This window comes from Oncorhynchus tshawytscha, linkage group LG21, assembly GCF_018296145.1.
Source record: "Oncorhynchus tshawytscha isolate Ot180627B linkage group LG21, Otsh_v2.0, whole genome shotgun sequence".
Taxonomy (NCBI): Eukaryota; Metazoa; Chordata; class Actinopteri; order Salmoniformes; family Salmonidae; genus Oncorhynchus; species Oncorhynchus tshawytscha.
Genome location: NC_056449.1, coordinates 14140582 through 14162462, shown reverse-complemented (window position 1 = coordinate 14162462; position 21881 = coordinate 14140582). Strand labels below are relative to the sequence as shown.

The window sequence follows — 21881 nt, the reverse complement described above, 5'->3', positions numbered from 1 at the left end:
AACAACACAGACCATTGTGACCCAGCAGTTGAACTCAACCTGGTGCATTATAAAGCCTTTCCATCAGGCAAACAAGGTATCTGGAAAAATAGCTACGTTTGACGAGGCATGTTGTCCAAATGCGCATGCTGATCATTATGTTATGGAGAATTTCCCTTTCTTTTAATCATAAGGGCATAAACCCAAATTAATAGTATTCTCCAAACAATTTTCTCTTTTGTAGGATTTTAATACCGATCTCGTCCATCAGGGAATTCTTTATGAATTCCCTGATGAAACTGAAAGCAAGGTACAATAACTACTACGTTGTTATTGATTTTCTTTGTATTGTGAGGATAAATTGGAACAGGTGATAATGAACTGAAACATTCTTGTAGGATCCTGGAACTGGCACAACACAAAGAGTCCAAAACACTGGGGGTCACAACACCTTGGTAAGTAGGCTACTTTTTGAGTATCAGTATTTGCTGATATTTTTATTCTCATGACATTAGATATAGACTTGTAAATTGTATTTTTATAAAACTATCAGTGGAAAAAAGTTCAACCAAATACTATTTTGTTACATCAACATTCATAGTGAACATGTTTGAGCCATTTTCCCTATTGAATTTCACACCTTGAAAGTCTATTTTCTCATTGATCTAATCCAATGCTTACTCGGGGCAACCAGGAGTGGAGCCCCTGTCTTGCTCAGCGCTGGAAGCAGTTCCAGCAGAAATAAGCCAATACCTAGCTAAGCACAAAAGAGACTTCTCAGCATGGGAGAAACACCTAAGGGAATTGTATACTAATTACACCCAGGCTGAACATTATTGATGACTCCATCAAAAGTATGAGCCAACTGTTGTAAGAAGAAAAGCATTTAAGTGCTCCATACATTACCATATGATTGTGCAGTGTCACTACACAATTGTGAAAATGTCTGCTAAGTCTAAATATTGGTCTGTCCTAAAACCTTGCATCAGATACAGGAAATTTGGCTCTGAGCTCCTATCAAGTGCAGGAAATACTCCTCCCAAATGAAAAGTGACATACACACATCCACACACACACACATTCATGGTACGACACATTACAACTGCTGCTACCAGACTCCTGTTAGGATTGCTAAATACTGCACAATTTAAACACTTGTCCCCCCAATCCCCCTTCCACGAAACAAGTGTACATTCTGGACTATAAAGTGTGCCTTCCTGTATTATACTTGTGCTAAAATGTTTATTCTATTCTACTGAGCAATTTACTTTATGTTCGTATTCTTATCATTGATTATTTCTTATTGTTGCTGCATTGTCCAGAAGGAACCTGCAAGTAATCATTTCGTTGGATGTTGTATACCATGTGTATCCAGTACATACGACTAAAAAAACTTGAAAATGATGTTCAGGCTATTTGCCAATTTCCTGCATCCTCATTGGAGGTGACTGCTCCAGATACAGTACATCCATTCGAATTAAGGAGATATCTGTTGGTCAGGTTCAGAACCTGTATTAGATTACTTACTTTTTTGTTTCTCAGCTATCAAGCTAAATCTGTAAGGAACATTAGACCAATAATCCAATCAAAGTTATTTTCAGGAAGCCCTGCCTTGTTAAATAAGCCATTCATTAATTGAAAAGGCAACAATTGCCAGTAAGTGAGATTGAATGGCCAGTGTGGCCACAGGCAAGCTGATATCATTGTTTCTGTGCTCATTGAATTCATGTCTTAATGTGCTGCAGAAAAAAACTATTCTCAAGTGTTCCAAGTGGTTGTAGTTGCACCACATTACGTTGGCTACCCAGACTCCTTGCGCCGGAAAAACGCTACACTACGCCCATGGACGTTCGTTTCATCTCTGCAATGAGTCTGGATCTGAGTACCTCCCCGATCCTTCACAAAATGCAAACACATTTGTGGCCATCTGATTGGTCCAGAAACCAATGGGTTTGGCTAGAGCCAGAACACACGTGAGTTAATTGTGATTGGTCCAATCGCTGATGACTTTGTTTCGTACAACGCCCCTCGTGCCCCTCGTCACCACATATGACTTCAATGATGGCAGTCTCAGACTAAAGTATGTAGCCAGAACGACAGAGCAGTGGAATAATTTAGTGTGAGTCGTCAGACTACCACATAAACCTACTAGATAATTGGAGACAAATATTTGATATTCTTCAAATGTGCAGTTTATGACTAAACTATTAAGTCTAAATGAGATTACAGAAAAAGTGAATTTAGTTCCCTGGGTGCTGCCTGTAGGCAAGAGAGGTGGGCATGTCACCCTCACAATGTGTCATAATCCATATCTCGATAAACAATAAAACTCTTTACTGACATGTTGATCGGGTCAACAGAGTCAGATCTGTCTATTCACCCCTCTAAAACACTTGCATCATTAGTGATGCATTTAACCCTTCCATTTGTCCATTGAAAGAAGAGGTTATGTATTATCACTCTGGCATGATGAGACATCCTTTAGCCCAAAGACATGGACAGTAAGTGCTCATATTTTCCTGCAGGAAAGAGGGGGTGATGAGCTCCTCCAAGAAGACACTACGTCCTTCCTCCAAGACCGCCCAGTATGAGCGCATTGTCCGCCTGGCAACACCAAAGACCAGGTCCGAAGCTTCCAGGAAATGGAGTAAAGTGGAAAATGTGATCAAAACATGCCCAGTCCATGTTGTTAAATACTAGAGTATACGCAAGCATGCCACTTGGCCCAGATCTAAAATTAGCCTCCTTCTTGGACTAGGAAGTCAATATTTTGACATGTTATTTCAGTAGCGAGCTGTGGCTCTGGGAGTGAGGAAACGATGGTGAGACAATAGGGGTTATTGTCCAAAGCTCAGGCCCCTGGGACATTCACAGACAGCCACATAAGTATTTTTATAATTCTTGAAGCGCAACAGCACATATTTGGGCTCAAGCCTCCTAGAAAAGATTCTCAAGCCTGCACAGCAGATCAAATATGAAAAACAATATGCCTGTTTGTTTTCATAATTCTGTGTCACACTCTCCAATGGGCATGGCCGTAAAAGAGGAGATGTTTGAGGTCAGGGTGGATGGCAATGTTGAGGTGTTTGTGTTGTTCCTGATGCTTCATAATGTTTAACGGTGATCCTGCATGTAGAAATAGGAATATTAGAATCTCTGTGGTTCCACAGGCCTCCTCACACTTTGTGGTATGAGTACATCTGCCCTATCTGGCACATAGACCCCAGAGTGAACACTGCTGAGACCACTCCACATCTACTACAGCTAGCTAATCCCAAAGGGAACCACCTCAACTTCAAAAGCAACAGAGGTACAGTAAGTGCCTAGAATGAAAGGTACACTCTTAGAAAACAAGGTGCTATCTAGAACCTAAAAGGGTTCTTCGGCTGTACCCTTTTCTTGTTGAAGAAAGTGGAGACATACATTTCCTGTGCTGCCAAAACTGGCCAGACCACTTCTAGGCTGGACCAGCTCTTGCTAACCAAGTTGAGGGACAGTCAAATGTCCAGAAGACTCCATTTGGCCAATGAGCACATCGCCTTTACTGACACCCACACAACATGCTGGGAAACAGTTCAGCTCCTAGACCTAGAACGATGCTTCCCAGCAATGTGTAACATTGCCTCAATATTGTTCATCTTCTCGATCATTTGGGGAAAGATGCTACGTAAAACAACTGGCATGCTTTCATAGAAGATTTCTAGATCCTTGGAAAGGACTCTCTGAAACATGCGTTCTCAACAGGTGTCAAGGGGAGGCCGGCAGGCTACAGCGACCTCACGCCTTCAACCTCTATCAGCTCCTAAGGGACTTAATAAGGACTACATTCTTCTGAGAGACCTGCCATCTTTATGTGCTCGCTTCTCCGTCGAGGTCCATGTTGGTGCACAACGGACAAGGGAAAATGGCACCTGCGAAAAGCAAAATAAATGGGTACAGACTCAAGGGGTCTCTGCTTTTTAAAATCTGTTTGGCGCCAGGGCTGAGATGGTAAAACTGGCCCCTCTTTGTCCCCCACTGGTTTTGCAATCATGTGCAATGAGACGTGTGCTTGGAGCTCTTTCGAACGAAATCGAAGCATTACATTTCATTGTCTTTAGCAAATGGCCAAACCAAACTGTCTCCTTTCTGTCCATTGGGGTTGTTTTCTTTACTTTGCTACTTCCAAGATCAAGTAGCCCCCGTTCCAAAATAATGTGTTATCGTCTTTTGAAATGAAAGCAAAGGTATGATAAAAGGATCCACATGTGTTTCTACATTTCAATCATTTTGGGTTCTCTGTTTATATCATAACCACATGTTGTAAAGATTCCTCATGTGTTTTCCTTGAGAAAGTGAAATCACATACATTGATTCAAAAATAACATTTTCGCCCCAGGAGCTTCAAATTCCTTCTAAAGAGTCAGCGTCGCAGCCAACTCTCGCTGTATGACCACTGTATCCTTTACAAAGGGCGCCGTGAGCTCGCTTTGAAATCCACCATAATTCTGGTTCAACTACAGGCGCATGTGAGCATTATGTGAAGGTGGACACAATGGCTTTCAAAAGGGTCATGTGGATTTAGAACGGTGCGGGAGGGTTGGTGTAGCCGCCATGGGTGTAGAGCCCCAGTGGAGAGGCGTACGGATCTCAGAGGCTAGACTTCAAAGCAGATCCAAGCGTCCAACTGGGACCTAATCTGGGATAAGCCACCAATGATCGTGACCTGGGACTGTAGGGTAAAGAGGGTTAGTGGAAGGTGGAGGAGGCAAAGGAGAAAGGAGGGGTGTGTAATCTCTCTGTCGGTGGCTCCCGCTAGTTGACTCAGTTCCTATGGTGCACCTGTGCCTAGAGAGGAGCTCTGAACTTTGCTGCTGGTTATCTGTCTGTTTGTGGCAGCCGGCTCTGACACTGATAGGCTGTGAGTGGGGAGGCTGTCTCAGTCTGGATCCCGCCGGCTAGATGGGATGCTTACGCTTGCAGAGTATTAGTGTGACTGATCTGGTTTTGGCAGATAACTGCAACACTATTTTAAGCTACGCATTAGGCAACACGTTTATAAAGGGTTTATAAACAGTGCATGGGTAGTTTATAGGCATTTCATTACTGATTTAGTCATTGGTAATAAACAGTTGTGTGTGTAAATATATCACATTATAAACACATGAATGAAGATCACTATTGAGTGAAACTAGCTACTTTAACAACTTGCCAATTAACCCTTTATGAAGTTCAGTCTGCACAAATATTTTTCCTATCAACTCATTGCCTCAATTGCTAAGTATGAAAACAAATTCCATGCTCCAATCTGTGTCTTATCGGCCTTCGATAAGATGTTATATCATCCTTGACTATTCAAAGCTGCATGCAAAAACCCTCTGATCAAAGAAATGTAGCTAGCATATGTAGCTAGCATGCTCTCAACATAATGTCTGTGACAAGGGCAGTATTCATGTTGCACTGCAAGTTCTTAACCTTTTTTATAGTGTGTTGGCAAAATATGTGCTGCATCCTCAACGCACATTTCCTCTTAATCCAGCAATAAGAACAAACCAAGACGTCCTCAATTGCATCTTTTGTTGAATTTCAAGTCAAGTGAATATCAACAACAAAAGTCCTTGTGAGAACTATCTTCGCTCATACATTGATGCACATGTGAACCGTATTCGTCTAGCAGCTTCTCGAGTCCTGGAAAGTGCGGTTTGGACAGAGTGCAGTTTGGAAAGTTCTGGAGTCAGTTCCTGGGATCAGCTGGACCAGTGAATCTTCCCGGCTCTGACGCTCACCAGTCCTGGGGTGACAGATTCCACACAGGCCTGTTAAGTCTCCTTAGCAACAGACAATACCAGGGCCCATTCAACTTCCACACACACCTCATGGACCTCTTATAGCATGCTAACAACCACTCCAGCTAGCCTTTCATTCCATTGAATTGTAGTTCGGAAATGACGTCAAAAGCAATTTAGCATTATCTTTCTGATACTGGTACATATCAATAAAGGAGCGGTGAGGTATCATTTTTTTCAATTGTCCATTTCTTCATGGTTTTGCTAATGTTTTTTTCAGCTGCAACACAAATCATATGATTTAATAGTGACGTGCAAGAAGGGACAATGTATGCTTTCAGCTGGAGCTTCCTGATGGGCAGACCACAGGCTGTGAGGAATGCAACAACACCTCCTCCACACTGACTCTTAACACAGGGGCTCCCCAGGGGTGTGTCGTCAGCCCTATGCTGTACTCCCACAACTGCGTGGCTTTGCATGACACCAACTCCATCATGTTTGCTGGTGTGGTTCAACAATAACGAGTCAGCCTATAGGGAGGAGGTACAGTGAACTGGCATTGTGAACCCGGGTCTCCTACGGCAGCAACCAACTTCTTAGACCATGAGACCAAGAGGAAATTCCCTCTTGGGCCGAGGGCAGAAACAGGCGTGGCTACCTCATCACATGACTATGACCAACTTATGTTCCGATACACCAGGACATCAAACTCTCCCTTAACGTCAGCAAAACAAAGGAGTTGATTGTTGAATTCAGGAAGCAAAGGAAGGAACATGCCCCAATCCACATCAACGAGACTGCAGTAGAGAGTGTCAGCAGTTTTAAGTTTCTTGGCAGCCACATCACGAGGACTTGACATGGACCAAAAACATCACCACTCTTGTCAAGAGGGCGCAACAGCATCTATATTTCCTAAGGCGACTGAATAAATTAGGCATGCAATGCCGGGTCCTCTCCAAATACTACCACTGCACCATTGAGAGTATCCTGACCGGTTGTATCACGGCCTGGTACGGGAATTACCCCATCCACGACCCCAAGGCCCTCCAGGACATCTACTCGAAACGGTGCCTGAGGAAGACCCACAGCATCATCAAGGAGACCACACACCCCATCTACGAGCTGTTCACTCCCTTATCGTTGGGCAGACGGTATCGGAGCATGAGGTCTGATACCAACAGGCTCAGAAACAGTTTCTATCTACAAGCCATTGGACTGCTGAACACTTGAACTGGACTGAGACCTGCTCTGATTCTCCACACCTTATCACACATGCACTCACTCACGCACACACACACACACACACATATACACTGAACAACAATATAAATGCAACATGTAAAGTGTTGGTCCCATGTTTCATGAGCTGAAATAAAAAATCCCAGAAATGTTCTATACACACAAAAAGCTTATTTATCTTAAATGTTGTGCAGAAATGTCAACCAGAGCTGTTGCCAGAGAATTGAATGTTAATTTCTCTACCATAAGCCGCCTCCAATGTTGTTTTAGAGAATTTGGCAGTACCTCCAACCGGCCTCACAACCGCAGACCAAGTGTATGGAGTGATGTGGGCGAGCAGGTTGCTGATCTCAACGTTGTGAACAGAGTGCCACATGGTGGGTTTATGGTATGGGCAGGCATAAGCTATTGACAACGAACACAATTGCATTTTATTGACGGCAATTGGAATGCACAGATATACTGTGACAAGATCCTGAGGCTCATTGTCATGCCATTCATCTGCCGCCATCACCTCATGTTTCAGCATGATAATGCACTGGCCCCGTGTCACAAGAATCTGTACACAATTCCTGGAAAATGTACCAGTTCTTCCATGGCCTGCATACTCACCAGAAACGTCACCCATTGAGTATGTTTGGGATGCTCTGGATCGACATGTACAACGTGTAAGCCTGTTTCAGTTCCCGCCAATATCCAGCAACTTCACACAGCCATTGAGGAGGAGTGGGACAACATTCCACTGACCACAATCAACAGCCTGATCAACTCTATGTGAAGGAGATGTATAGCGCTGCATGAGGCAAGTGGTGGTAAAACCAGATACTGACTAATTTTCTGATCCACGCCCCTACCTTTTTTATAAAGGTATCTGTGACCAACAGATGCATACCTGTATTCCCATTCATGTGAAATCCAGAGTTTAGAGTCTAATTTATTTATTTAAATTGACTGATTTCCTTATAAAGGGGGATACCTAGTCAGTTGTACAACTGAATGCATTCAACTGAAATGTGTCTTCCGCATTTCACCCAACCCCTCTGAATCAGAGGTGCGGGGGGCTGCCATAATCGACATCCACGTCTTATATGAACTGTAACTCAATAGAATCTTTGAAATTGTTGCATGTGTTTATATTTTTGGTCAGTATACATTCATACATTACAACTGCTGCTACCAGATTCTAATTATGATTCCTAAATACTGTACAATTTAAACAATTGCCCCCCAATCCCCCCTTCCTCAAAACATGTGTAAATATTGGACTATAAATTGTGCTTCCTGTATTATACTTATACTGTATTATACTTACTCTACTGAGCAATTTACTTTATGTTCGTATTTTTATATTTGATGATTTCTTATTGTTGTTGCATTGTCGAGAAGGAACCTACAAGTAAGCATTTAGTTGGACGGTGTATACCATGTGTAACCCGTACATACAACTAATAAATCTTGATGATGTTCTGCATTTGGTGTGTTCAACTCTAAATAAACACACTTGTTTTTCCTCTGTGGGTGGGACTCTTTTTTTCACAGTCAGCTGAACAAAAACAGTGTGTATGTGTGCAGTGTGTGCCAGCCAGGCCAAATAGCTATCTGTCACGACACACAGTAAAACAGACAGACTGTCAGATAGGGATAAGTTGTATTAGGACCAGAAGTATGTACCTGATGAGTTGGTATCAGGCCTGTTATGTAGGCAGTTCCCACGATCAGTCCACCATTACCCGAGATTCTTTGGTAGGATATCACTCCCTTCCCACTGGGAACAGACGTCAATTCAACGTCATTTCATTGACATGACGTTGAAACAACGTTGATTCAGCCAGTGTGTGCCCAGTGGTTTCTGTCTCCCTCTCTTTCCTTTGCCTGTTGTTTTCCCTAGACAGATATTCAGAAAGGATGTCTGACATCCTAGAAACAGGGACAACTGAACCGACAGGTAGGTGGCATCACCTGCTGGCAGTTGGTTGCTCTGATCCCAGCTTACGTGTAAAGCCTTTCCCTTCAAATTAGCCATCGACCCCAAGTCTCTGTTACAGGGCCAGCTGATTCCTGTTGAATGTGTCATAACATGAGCGCTGCCTCACATGTTTTATAGTCCCATGAAAGCCCAATGTTATCCCGCTCCCTGCTGAGAGATGCACAAAACAAAGGCTTACAACAAAGTCCCCCCCTCCAAACCTTTCTGCCATTGTACCCTACAGTACTTCCTCATTAAGTTCAGGAGGCCCCTCATACTGATAACATGCAGCATGAAAGAATCTACGTCATTTATAATATATGTTTGTTTATTTATTATTATTTGTAAACATGCCAATTATATTGGCAAAAAAACATTGACTCGCATTACACTTCACACATTCACTAAATGAAAATAGCTTAGATACAAAGGAGAGAGAATGATGGAAGGAAGGTATGAGTGGTTGATGTGTCCTGGGAGTTGGTCAGTAAGGGCGTGGCAAATCAGTCAGAAGCAACGGGGTGAGGGGGAGGTTTCCTTCACCACTCCAATTTCAGTCTTTCACTGATCCCAGTTGAGCTGGAAGGCCCTCCGCCTGTCTCCACCGTGCATTGCGTAGCCTGAACCATTTCTGGAACAAACAAAAAGAGCCCAAGATAGGTGTCAGAGACAGGTGACGTCACACCACGGCATTGTTGCTATTGTTCCACCAGGTATTAGTTCCAAATAGCATTATTATTGGAGCGTTAGTCACAGAATCTGTAAACTGACCTGGGAGAGGTAATGGTAGGTTATACACTGAACAAACTCATAATGACATTAAGATTCCTAAGCAATTTCCCCTAGGTGTTTTCCGTTATGCAGGGCAGGTTGGCATTTATTGAGATTACTCATGTACAGGAGGCAGATCTGCAGGGTAGTCACTAGCTGGCAGAGCCAGAAAGTCATACAATCTGATTTTAAACCCAACCCCAACCTTAAAGGTAGACTCAGCAATATGATGTAAACGCACGAAGTAAACAGCATAGTGGGTCAATTTCCGCAACAACTAGGAGAGTTGAAGAGCGAAGGTCCCACTGCTGCCACGTTGTAACAGCGTGGATACAACCCGTGCCATGTGTGCGAGCATAGTCTTGCATCTCACAATAGCTGTGGTGCTGCTCGAGGCAACGTCATTTCTACCTTTCAGTAGACATTAAAACACACCTTTTTTTTCAGCTTTCAATTTTGTTCTTTTGTTTATTTTCTAAAGCATTTAATGTCTGGATTGGACTGTTTTGCCTTGTCTCACACCCAGACTTTATTATGCTATGTATTACACATAGAACATTTTGAATCATTTACAAATATTTAACGGATCTGTTGAGATAAAGAGTCAAATAAATGTAAACAATATCAATAGTTGATGTGCATAAATCATTTGTTGCTTTTTTTACACAAAATAGTCGTCTCACAGTATTTGTTATTTTGTTATTTTATTAGGATCCCCATTAGCTGAAGCAAAAGCAGCAGCTACTCTTCCTGGGGTCCAACACAAAACATGAAACATAATACATTGACACAGTGCCTTGCGAAAGTATTCGGCCCCCTTGAACTTTGCGACCTTTTGCCACATTTCAGGCTTCAAACATAAAGATATAAAACTGTATTTTTTTGTGAAGAATCAACAACAAGTGGGACACAATCATGAAGTGGAACGACATTTATTGGATATTTCAAACTTTTTTAACAAATCAAAAACTGAAAAATTGGGTGTGCAAAATTATTCAGCCCCCTTAAGTTAATACTTTGTAGCGCCACCTTTTGCTGCGATTACAGCTGTAAGTCGCTTGGGGTATGTCTCTATCAGTTTTGCACATCGAGATACTGAATTTTTTTCCCATTCCTCCTTGCAAAACAGCTCGAGCTCAGTGAGGTTGGATGGAGAGCATTTGTGAACAGCAGTTTTCAGTTCTTTCCACAGATTCTCGATTGGATTCAGGTCTGGACTTTGACTTGGCCATTCTAACACCTGGATATGTTTATTTTTTAACCATTCCATTGTAGATTTTGCTTTATGTTTTGGATCATTGTCTTGTTGGAAGACAAATCTCCGTCCCATGCTTTATGTTTTGGATCATTGTCTTGTTGGAAGACAAATCTCCGTGACTCAATCAGGTTTTCTTCCAGAATGGTCCTGTATTTCGCTCCATCCATCTTCCCATCAATTTGAACCATCTTCCCTGTCCCTGCTGAAGAAAAGCAGGCCCAAACCATGATGCTGCCACCACCATGTTTGACAGTGGGGATGGGGTGTTCAGGGTGATGAGCTGTGTTGCTTTTACGCCAAACATAACGTTTTGCATTGTTGCCAAAAAGTTCAATTTTGGTTTCATCTGACCAGAGCACCTTCTTCCACATGTTTGGTGTGTCTCCCAGGTGGCTTGTGGCAAACTTTAAACAACACTTTTTATGGATATCTTTAAGAAATGGCTTTCTTCTTGCCACTCTTCCATAAAGGCCAGATTTGTGCAATATACGACTGATTGTTGTCCTATGGACAGAGTCTCCCACCTCAGCTGTAGATCTCTGCAGTTCATCCAGAGTGATCATGGGCCTCTTGGCTGCATCTCTGATCAGTCTTCTCCTTGTATGAGCAGAAAGTTTAGAGGGACGGCCAGGTCTTGGTAGATTTGCAGTGGTCTGATACTCCTTCCATTTCAATATTATCGCTTGCACAGTGCTCCTTGGGATGTTTAAAGCTTGGGAAATCTTTTTGTATCCAAATCAGGCTTTAAACTTCTTCACAACAGTATCTCGAACCTGCCTGGTGTGTTCCTTGTTCTTCATGATGCTCTCTGCGCTTTTAACGGACCTCTGAGACTATCACAGTGCAGGTGCATTTATACGGAGACTTGATTACACACAGGTGGATTGTATTTATCATCATTAGTCATTTAGGTCAACATTGGATCATTCAGAGATCCTCACTGAACTTCTGGAGAGAGTTTGCTGCACTGAAAGTAAAGGGGCTGAATAATTTTGCACGCCCAATTTTTCAGTTTTTGATTTGTTAAAAAAGTTTGAAATGTCCAATAAATGTTGTTCCACTTCATGATTGTGTCCCACTTGTTGTTGATTCTTCACAAAAAAATACAGTTTTATATCTTTATGTTTGAAGCCTGAAATGTGGCAAAAGGTCGCAAAGTTCAAGGGGGCCGAATACTTTCGCAAGGCACTGTACATATCAACGCATGCACACAAACTATCTAGGTCAAATAGGGGAGAGGCATTGTGCCACGAGATGTTGCTTTATCTGTTTGTTTGAAACAAAGGTTTGCTGTTTATTTGAGCAATGTGAGATGGAAGGAAGTTCCATGCAAAAGGGCTCTATATACAGTTGAAGTCGGAAGTTTACATACACTTAGGTTGGAGTCATTAAAACTCGTTTTTCAACCACTCCACAAATTTCTTTTTAACAAGCTATAGTTTTGGTAAGTCGGTTAGGACATCTACTTTGTGCATTACACAAGTAATTTTTCCAACAATTGTTTACAGACAGATTATTTCACTTAGAATTCACTGTATCACAATTCCATTGGGTCAGAAGATTACATACACTAAGTTGACTGCCTTTAAACAGCTTGGAAAATTCCATAAAATGAGGTCATGGCTTTAGAAGCTTCTGATAGGCTAATTGACATCATTTGAGTCAATTGGAGGTGTACTTGTGGATGTATTTCAAGGCCTACCTTCAAACTCAGTGCCTCTTTGCTTGACATCATGGGAATATCAAAAGAAATCAGCCAAGACCTCAACAAAATAATTGTAGACCTCCACAAGTCTGGTTCATCCTTGGAAGCAATTTCCAAACGCCTGAAGGTACCACGTTCATCTGTACAAATAATAATACGCAAGTATAAACACAATGGGACCACGCAGCCGTCATACCACACATGTTCTGTGTCCTAGAGATGAACGTACGAAAAGTGCAAATCAATCCCAGAACAACAACAAAGGACCTTGTGAAGATGCTGGAGGAAACAGGTACAAAAGTATCTATATCCACAGTAAAACAGGGAAGGAAGAAGCCATTGCTCCAAAATCGCCATAAAAAAGCCAGACTACGGTTTGCAACTGCACATGGTGACAAAGATCGTACTTTTGGAGAAATGTCCTCTGGTCTAATGAAACAAAAATAAAACTGTTTGGCCATACTAACCATCGTTATGTTTGGAGGTTAAAGGGGACGCTTGCAAGCCGAAGAACACCATCCTAACCGTGAAGCACGGAGGTGGCAGCATCATGTTGTGCGGGTGCTTTGCTGCAGGAGGGACTGGTGCACTTCACAAAATAGATGGCACCATGAGGCAGGAAAATTATGTGGTTATGTTGAAGCAACATCTCAAGACATCAGTCAGGAAAGATAAAGCTTGGTTGCAAATGGGTCTTCCAAATGGACAGTGACCCCAAGCATACTTCCAAAGTTGTGGCAAAATGGCTTAAGGACAACAAAGTCAAGGTATTGGAGTGGCCATCACAAAGCCCTGACCTCAATCCGATATTTGTGGGCAGAACTGAAAAAGCTTGTGCGAGCAAGGAGGCCTACAAACCTGACTCAGTTACACCAGCTCTGTCAGAAGAAATTGGCCAAAATTCACTCCATTTTTTGTGGGAAGCTTGTGGAAGGCTACCCGAAACGTTTGATCAAGTTAAACAATTTAAAATCAATGCTAACAAATACTAATTGAGTGTATGTAAACATTCCCACTGGGAATGTGATGAAATAAATAAAAGCTGAAATAAATAATTCTCTCTACTATTATTCTGACATTTCAAACTCTTAAAATAAAGTGGTTATCCTAACTGACCTAAGACAGGGAATTTTTACAAGGATTAAATGTCAGGAATTTTGAAAAACCGAGTTTAAATGTATTTGGCTAAAGTGTATGTAAACGTCCGACTTCAACTGTACGTCTATCATTTTAAATTGAGAATATACAGTGCCTTGCGAAAGTATTCGGCCCCCTTGAACTTTGCGACCTTTTGCCACATTTCAGGCTTCAAACATAAAGATATAAAACTGTATTTTTTTGTGAAGAATCAACAACAAGTGGGACACAATCATGAAGTGGAACGACATTTATTGGATATTTCAAACTTTTTTAACAAATCAAAAACTGAAAAATTGGGCGTGCAAAATTATTCAGCCCCCTTAAGTTAATACTTTGTAGCGCCACCTTTTGCTGCGATTACAGCTGTAAGTCGCTTGGGGTATGTCTCTATCAGTTTTGCACATCGAGAGACTGAATTTTTTTCCCATTCCTCCTTGCAAAACAGCTCGAGCTCAGTGAGGTTGGATGGAGAGCATTTGTGAACAGCAGTTTTCAGTTCTTTCCACAGATTCTCGATTGGATTCAGGTCTGGACTTTGACTTGGCCATTCTAACACCTGGATATGTTTATTTTTAACCATTACATTGTAGATTTTGCTTTATGTTTTGGATCATTGTCTTGTTGGAAGACAAATCTCCATCCCAGTCTCAGGTCTTTTGCAGACTCCATCAGGTTTTCTTCCAGAATGGTCCTGTATTTGGCTCCATCCATCTTCCCATCAATTTGAACCATCTTCCCTGTCCCTGCTGAAAAAAAGCAGGCCCAAACCATGATGCTGCCACCACCATGTTTGACAGTGGGGATGGGGTGTTCAGGGTGATGAGCTGTGTTGCTTTTACGCCAAACATAACGTTTTGCATTGTTGCCAAAAAGTTCAATTTTGGTTTCATCTGACCAGAGCACCTTCTTCCACATGTTTGGTGTGTCTCCCAGGTGGCTTGTGGCAAACTTTAAACAACACTTTTTATGGATATCTTTAAGAAATGGCTTTCTTCTTGCCACTCTTCCATATAGGCCAGATTTGTGCAATATACGACTGATTGTTGTCCTATGGACAGAGTCTCCCACCTCAGCTGTAGATCTCTGCAGTTCATCCAGAGTGATCATGGGCCTCTTGGCTGCATCTCTGATCAGTCTTCTCCTTGTATGAGCTGAAAGTTTAGAGGGACGGCCAGGTCTTGGTAGATTTGCAGTGGTCTGATACTCCTTCCATTTCAATATTATCGCTTGCACAGTGCTCCTTGGGATGTTTAAAGCTTGGGAAATCTTTTTGTATCCAAATCCGGCTTTAAACTTCTTCACAACAGTATCTCGGACCTGCCTGGTGTGTTCCTTGTTCTTCATGATGCTCTCTGCGCTTTTAACGGACCTCTAAGACTATCACAGTGCAGGTGCATTTATACGGAGACTTGATTACACACAGGTGGATTGTATTTATCATCATTAGTCATTTAGGTCAACATTGGATCATTCAGAGATCCTCACTGAACTTCTGGAGAGAGTTTGCTGCACTGAAAGTGCACGCCCAATTTTTCAGTTTTTGATTTGTTAAAAAAGTTTGAAATATCCAATAAATGTCGTCCCACTTCATGATTGTGTCCCACTTGTTGTTGATTCTTCACAAACAAATACAGTTTTATATCTTTATGTTTGAAGCCTGAAATGTGGAAAAAGGTCGCAAAGTTCAAGGGGTCCGAATACTTTCGCAAGGCACTGTATAGCTAACTCATCGATATGCAAATGATGTGTGAGTTTAGCTATTCTCTGCTTCATATGTACATTGACAAGGGACACATTAATTGCACATGCCCATTAGGCCAGTTATGCCATCATACTGAAGGCCTATGGCTGCATTGGTGATGCATGCCACTATGATAAGCTGCAAAATGGGTTCACATGGCCTTTTATCCTGAGACAAATTAGAGACAGATTCCTTTCACACCTTTTTATTTCAGAATTGTGATCTGTGATGAATGAACATCGACCCTAGTTCATCTTGTATAATGTTTTTAACACTTCACTTCATTGAATCAACATAATCTAACTTGTTTGTAAATGTTAGACATTTTAGTAAGTAGGCTATTATTACTAAAGCATAATTTCAGGTGATTAAACATACCAGAGGTGGCCAACCTTGCTCCACTCCCTACTCTACTGGATGAGCAGACTTCTATTCCAGCCCAGCAATAATACTCATTATTGTCAACTTATTAGGTTTTATAAGTTGAATCAGATGTGTTAGTGCTGGGCTGGGACAGAAGCCTGAACACCCAGCACACCTTCAGAAGAAGGATTGACCTGCTCCAGTTGTAATGAGTTTGTAGCCTACATTGTGTGCGATTTTTAACTGTATTGTTGGGATACAACATTTGCTAACATAAGTACACATACAACCCGTGGCATACAAGGATGTGCCAGCAGTCTCTCTTGGGACATTCACTGGGACCTCTTCATCTGCAGACAGGCATTCGCAGCTCCCCAGACATCACAAAGAAACAGGCATAATTTTATTAATTAGATAGCTATTATCTCTCGGTCTGTCTTGATAGTTTTCCTCTTTAGGGGGAATATTTTCATAATGTCATCCGACAACCTGTCCTTTCTAACTAGTACACCTACTCCCTTTTCTGACAGCTGGAGTAGGAAATCCTTTCACCCTCTTCAATTGCTGTTAGCTCCATGTTTTTTGGTTGTGTTGCCCGGAACTAATGACAGATGGAACTATGTTTCACGAATGGAAGATTTTCAAGCAAACATTTGCTCCTCACCTGATTGGTTAACGGCAGTGTGCAAGTTGCATAAAGTAGACCAGAGCTAAACATTTTCTATCTCTCCACTAGCAGGGTTCGCTCTGCACATCTTCCCACAATCCCCTGTGCATTGCTCCGCATGCTCCTGTTGAAAATGAATGGGGGCAAATTCAGAAGTGGTGGAAACCCGTCAGGTGTGCCGCGGAACTTTTCCTAATCTTGATCATTTTTTGGGACACTAATTTATAAACGTGACCTGTGGAGTGCACATAGCATTTTGACTTGGGAGCACTTGTGCCGGTCAGATAATACATTAAATGGCACATGGTTGCATCCAGGGGCGCAACTTTTGTTTTAGCAGTGGGGGGGTGGGGGGGTATTTAGTCAGCCACCAATTGTGCAAGTTCTCCCACAATACTTATTTTCCACCATAATTTGCAAATAAATTCGTTAAAAATCCTACAATGTGATTTTCTGGATTTTTTTCTTCTAATTTTGTCTGTCACAGTTGAAGTGTACCTATGATGAAAATTACAGGCCTCTCTCATCTTTTTAAGTGGGAGAACTTGCACAATTGGTGGCTGACTAAATACTTTTCTGCCCCACTGTATATATATATATATTATTATTATTTTTACTTTATTTTATTGAGACGAATAAACACTCCAAACAGCCTACCCAACCGCTCTACATGATCCTAAAGCACACTGTAACAGATTCTGTATCACATTCCAATAATAAAACTGGGGAGGACAAAAATGCAATTTCAGAATGCGGGCGCATGTCCGTCCAGTCTCGTCCCCATCCCTAGTAAAAGTTGCATCCATGGTTAGATCTTTATCTTTGTTTGAAGTCCAGTGCACTCAGGCTGTTGATACATTTGTATCATTTGATGGGCGCGCATCATGACAAAAATCATTTGTAGCATTTTATTTGGTCTGTGAAAACTATTAGCACAGGCAAGTCTGATTAGGTTTAGCCAGATACTTTTATTTATTAATATATGGTTTTGGGCTTAGCTATACCACAACCTCTGCTGAAGAAACAAACGGAGCATGGCTTTGTGTCTGTATTTACACCTTTACAATGCAGAAAACCGCTGGACTATAGCCCAAACTGTTCAAAACTAAATAACTATTTTGGAACTACTTTCTGGCACAGATTCGCAGGATGCTCGTAAAGGGGTACCTACAAATTAGCCATCATGAGTAAGGAAAATATTTCAAATGAACCCTATTTAATCTATTAAAAAACATTTGTTACAGAAAATAGATATATTTGCAGTATGGACCAGATGAGATAGAGGTCATTATACCACTTAATAAATGAACAGGGACATTTTAGGTGTGCTGCAGAATAGTATGTCCCATCAAGATGTGCCAAGGTTCAACAAAGGTTGGGACGGGAACCACTGGTATAAAACACTTTGTAAAGAGGTAGAAACATGTTGTAAATGCTCTTTATGCAGGCGAGGGAGTGGTAACAGGGTGTGCCCTTCCCTTAAGGTACTGTAATGACTATTAAACAGCCAGCGCCATGTTCCAATTCATGTTCCAACAGTAGGTGGTTAAAAACATCCTCTGTAAATGAAGTCAGAGGGCCAAGTACACCCAGAACCACATTTGTCCAGTCAAGTTGACTGGGCATCTCCCATCTTTGTGCACTCACAATGGAAACATGCAGTCACAACAGCAGTGGGGTGAGCATGCCAAAACGGTTTGCAGAGGAGAGAGGGAGAACCTTTTGAGAAACATGTGTCATACTGGCTGCCATGACCTGTACTTGATAATCCTCAATTTGTTAATGCAAATAATATGTGGGACAAAATCTGCTCACAGTACCTACTCACAATTTCCCTATAAAATGAACCCAGCTCACATATCTTCCTCCAAAACAACACCAAAGGTGTATTCTGCCCTACCAAGCAAAAAGGCAGTAACTGCTCATTTGGTTGAAAATTAGTTATGTCATTTTTGCTACATTAAATACATACTTAATCATGTGGACAAGTATCCTGCCTCTATTGTATTGTGTTCTGGAGAACATGTGGGTTATGCTAGCAGTAATTGCATAAAGTTACTGTGAAACCAAGGTAAATAAAAGCCTTTTTGTCAGTTCCACGCTATGAGCAGTTACTGCATTTTTGCTTGGTAGGGCAGTATTGTGAATCCTGAAACGGAACATATTGTTTCTCCATCAACTACAGTAGACTATGTAAAAAGGACAATAAACAACACTGTGCATTACAACAAGGATATAAAACAGCTTAAATACTGAATTAGAATAACTATCCTCTACATAAGAGGAATTCTATTAGATAGAGATGTCTGTATAACTTCAAACAAAGGATAGGCCCCACCATGACACTTTATATCCGTTTCTGTCATGCCGTAGAATTACTCAATGGCTTGGTTATTACATGATCAAGAGTAAGGTCAAACAACAAATATAGACTTAATACAATTTATGTTTTGACTGAATCCAAAGCTGATCCAACTGGCAACATTGTTATGTAACCCAATTTCATTAGGACCACTGGTGTTCGTATTTATTATTAGAATGTTTGGAATTCCTGTGATGATGGGTAAATGCTCTATTTAAAAATGTCATCATCGTGTTATTTCGGGGACAGTGGCACTGGCATGGCATACGACCCGAATGAGGCGCGCAAAGAGGCGTGGACGCGCGCAGAGTCAGCGCTGTCCGTATCACGCTATTCTCTGTTGACATTGTTCCCACTGAATACAAAAATAAAGGCTAGATATTTCGGTAGCATAATAGAGGTCGATAATATCTCATCAAAACAACGATCATTCTGCTGACCACTCTCATCTGCGGCCCATTACGCCTATTCAGTGAAATACCAATTGTCTCTGGAAAATTGGCTTGCTACATAGCAGCCTATTTGTTCAATGGTGCGCGGAAAAAAAGAAGAAAAAACTCATTGGAAAGCACACTGCAACAACATTATAGCCTATAGGTTCCCAAATATGTGTAACTCTCTGAATTGCTTTTTTCTGTTCAAGATAAATAAGGTAGCCATTTGATTGTCGACATTGTTGTTGATTTTCAATTTGCAATATTAACTGAATTTAGAGTATTGGCAATTGTGTGTGGTGTCAATCATTATAGAGCGTTTCCAGCCTATCCATCCTCAGCAAAGTTTCTTTCCTCGCAACATTGTATCCTTCATAGAAAAAGTATATGTTCCTAGAGAGCGTAACCTTATCATTAGGCCTAAAACAACATCGAGAACATAATTGAACAGTGAACACTCACCGCTGTCTCTTCCTCGGTTAGTCCGCTTTCAGCTGCGATTAACATGAGTGTCGACTCATCCGGATGCTTGCTGACTCTGTTGAAATTCTCCTCCAGAATTTTGATCTGATCCTCCCCTAACTGCATACTTTCTATCCCATTTGAAGCCATGTTCCCTCCAAAAAGAGCTATCGGCCACAGAAGTCGTTTTTATAACGTAGCCTAGGCACTAAATTAGAACACTCCGTGTTTGAAGTTCCAATGCAAATGACGTCCGTTGGCCAGTAAACACCAGTGGCAACTAGGAAATGCTGGAGATAAGAACAAACAGAAATCGTTTTACAAGTACAGCCCCTGCGAAACTAACAACCTAAAAGCATGTCACACTGACTGAGAATGTGGACCGTGTAAACGCTACTACTGTCAACAGTGGTTATCCCAGAGCAAGTTTCACCGAACACTCCCCTTTTATGTGAAATTTAATTAAAGTTTGAAGCAACAAAATATGAGCACGTTTTAAAGTGACATACACATTAATATATGAATACAGTAGGTCTACTAGAAAAGTTTAAATATTTCCATAACATACCTATAGTGCTTCAGCTTCTTCCACTCAACTGCTGACAATTCTGGTCTCTTCACAGTATGTAACATATGCCTGGTGACGTCAGGAATGCACGAGGCTGTGTGTTCCAGCCCCTGCCGCAGCTGTACCTGCAACCTGCCAGATCAGGTTATTCTATTTCAACCAAATAGTATCGTTCCATGAAATTCGCTACATGCTTTGAAATAATGTGTAAAATAATCGTACCGTTTTGGAGTTTTCCCCCTCAACTTATTTCTACAACTGTAATAAACATGTAATTACTTGTCATTTACTTACTTGGAACATGTAATGGAATCGATCATACATTGCCATTCAGGGAGGTACTACCCTAGAGTCTTAGGATGCCATAAACCAAGAGGAAATTGTAACAAACCATTAAAGGTGCACTATGCAGAAATGTCTCTGCCATTTCCAGGTTGCTAAAATTCTAATAGTTCACCAAATTTCAGTTTATGTGACATAACAAGCAAGTATGGTGTAGAGAACTATTGCACCATCTAAACCTCTGTAAAATATTTTCCCCATAGCCAAACATATTGTATTTTCAGCTGTTTGAAGCCGATGTACAAAACCAAGAGTAAAAGAGCATAACCTAAACTTAAGACGGGAAACATCTAAATAGTGCATATAGAACAGATATACCACTGCTTAGACTTGCGTTCAATGATAATGACAGATCTATAACTCACATGTCTATGTGAATTTGGTTGGGTCCCCCAAAAGGTTGACACTGGAGGATTTATTTATTTATTCTTTCCCATGTTTCCCTTAGTAGTGGTGACTTGGCTATACTTGCTATTACAATGGAAATGACCTTATGGTGTTGATCTTCTCAGGGATAAACAGCAAATACTTGCACACAAACGTTCACCAGTTTCAACAGAAGGTTCCTTTTCATGCTAGACTCAGATTTGGCCCACAATTATAAGTTACTCTCACTGAACAGCTGGATAAGATGGCCAAAACCCCAGCCTTGCTTCTGTTTAGGTACTCAATTTATGCATTATGTTGCCCATGACTTTAGTGTCTGCAATACTCTGCACCTGTTAAACCTTATTCTATAGTGTAAGTCAAATGCATTCAAAAGTTATTACTGATAAACCTATGAGCAGCATTTTTGATTGGTTAACAGACATATTTTATTACTGATAAATGTTATAAAGACATCAACCTGTCAATTTATGATCATTATACCACAAGTAATACAAACTAGAGTTGAATGGGATTTGTATTACATAAAAGCCTGTTTGACAGGTTGTACAAACCACAATCCCTGATCAAATTTGTAGTAACCTTATCGGTCAATCCAAAGTTCAGCTAATAGCAACTGATAACATATGCATCTCTTTCCAGGTGTCTAAAACATTGTGCACTGATTATGAATAGACTTTTTGTTTATTAACAATATGAACAATTCAAATAGAAATAACCACTATGTGTTTT

General features: G+C 41.2%; 1 protein-coding gene across 2 annotated transcripts; it reads right to left on the bottom strand.

Annotated features, from left to right (window-relative positions):
* Window positions 1–9259: 9259 nt before the first annotated feature.
* Window positions 9260–20537, bottom strand: LOC112221008 (homeodomain-only protein). Of its 2 annotated transcripts, XR_002948965.2 has the most exons (3): window positions 20421–20537; window positions 19853–20142; window positions 9260–9580 (listed from the first exon to the last, which is right to left on the bottom strand). XR_002948965.2 is itself a non-coding variant. In XM_024383048.2 (2 exons), exons 1-2 carry the CDS (start codon window positions 20000–20002, stop codon window positions 9503–9505), a joined length of 228 nt encoding a protein of 75 aa, XP_024238816.1. In that variant the 5' UTR covers window positions 20003–20271; the 3' UTR covers window positions 9260–9502. The 2 variants fall into 2 exon arrangements, 1 of the variants encoding a protein (XP_024238816.1); XM_024383048.2 differs by lacking the exon at window positions 20421–20537 and having other exon boundaries at window positions 19853–20271.
* Window positions 20538–21881: the final 1344 nt, after the last annotated feature.

Bases quoted from the DNA above. Each gene is read 5' to 3' on its own strand.
- LOC112221008 (XM_024383048.2), bottom strand. From the start codon at position 20,002: ATGGCTTCAAATGGGATAGAAAGTATGCAGTTAGGGGAGGATCAGATC. The intron at 9,581-19,852 runs GTGAGTGTTCAC...TGTTTGTTCCAG, and splicing joins TAACCGAGGAAGAGACAGCG to AAATGGTTCAGGCTACGCAA.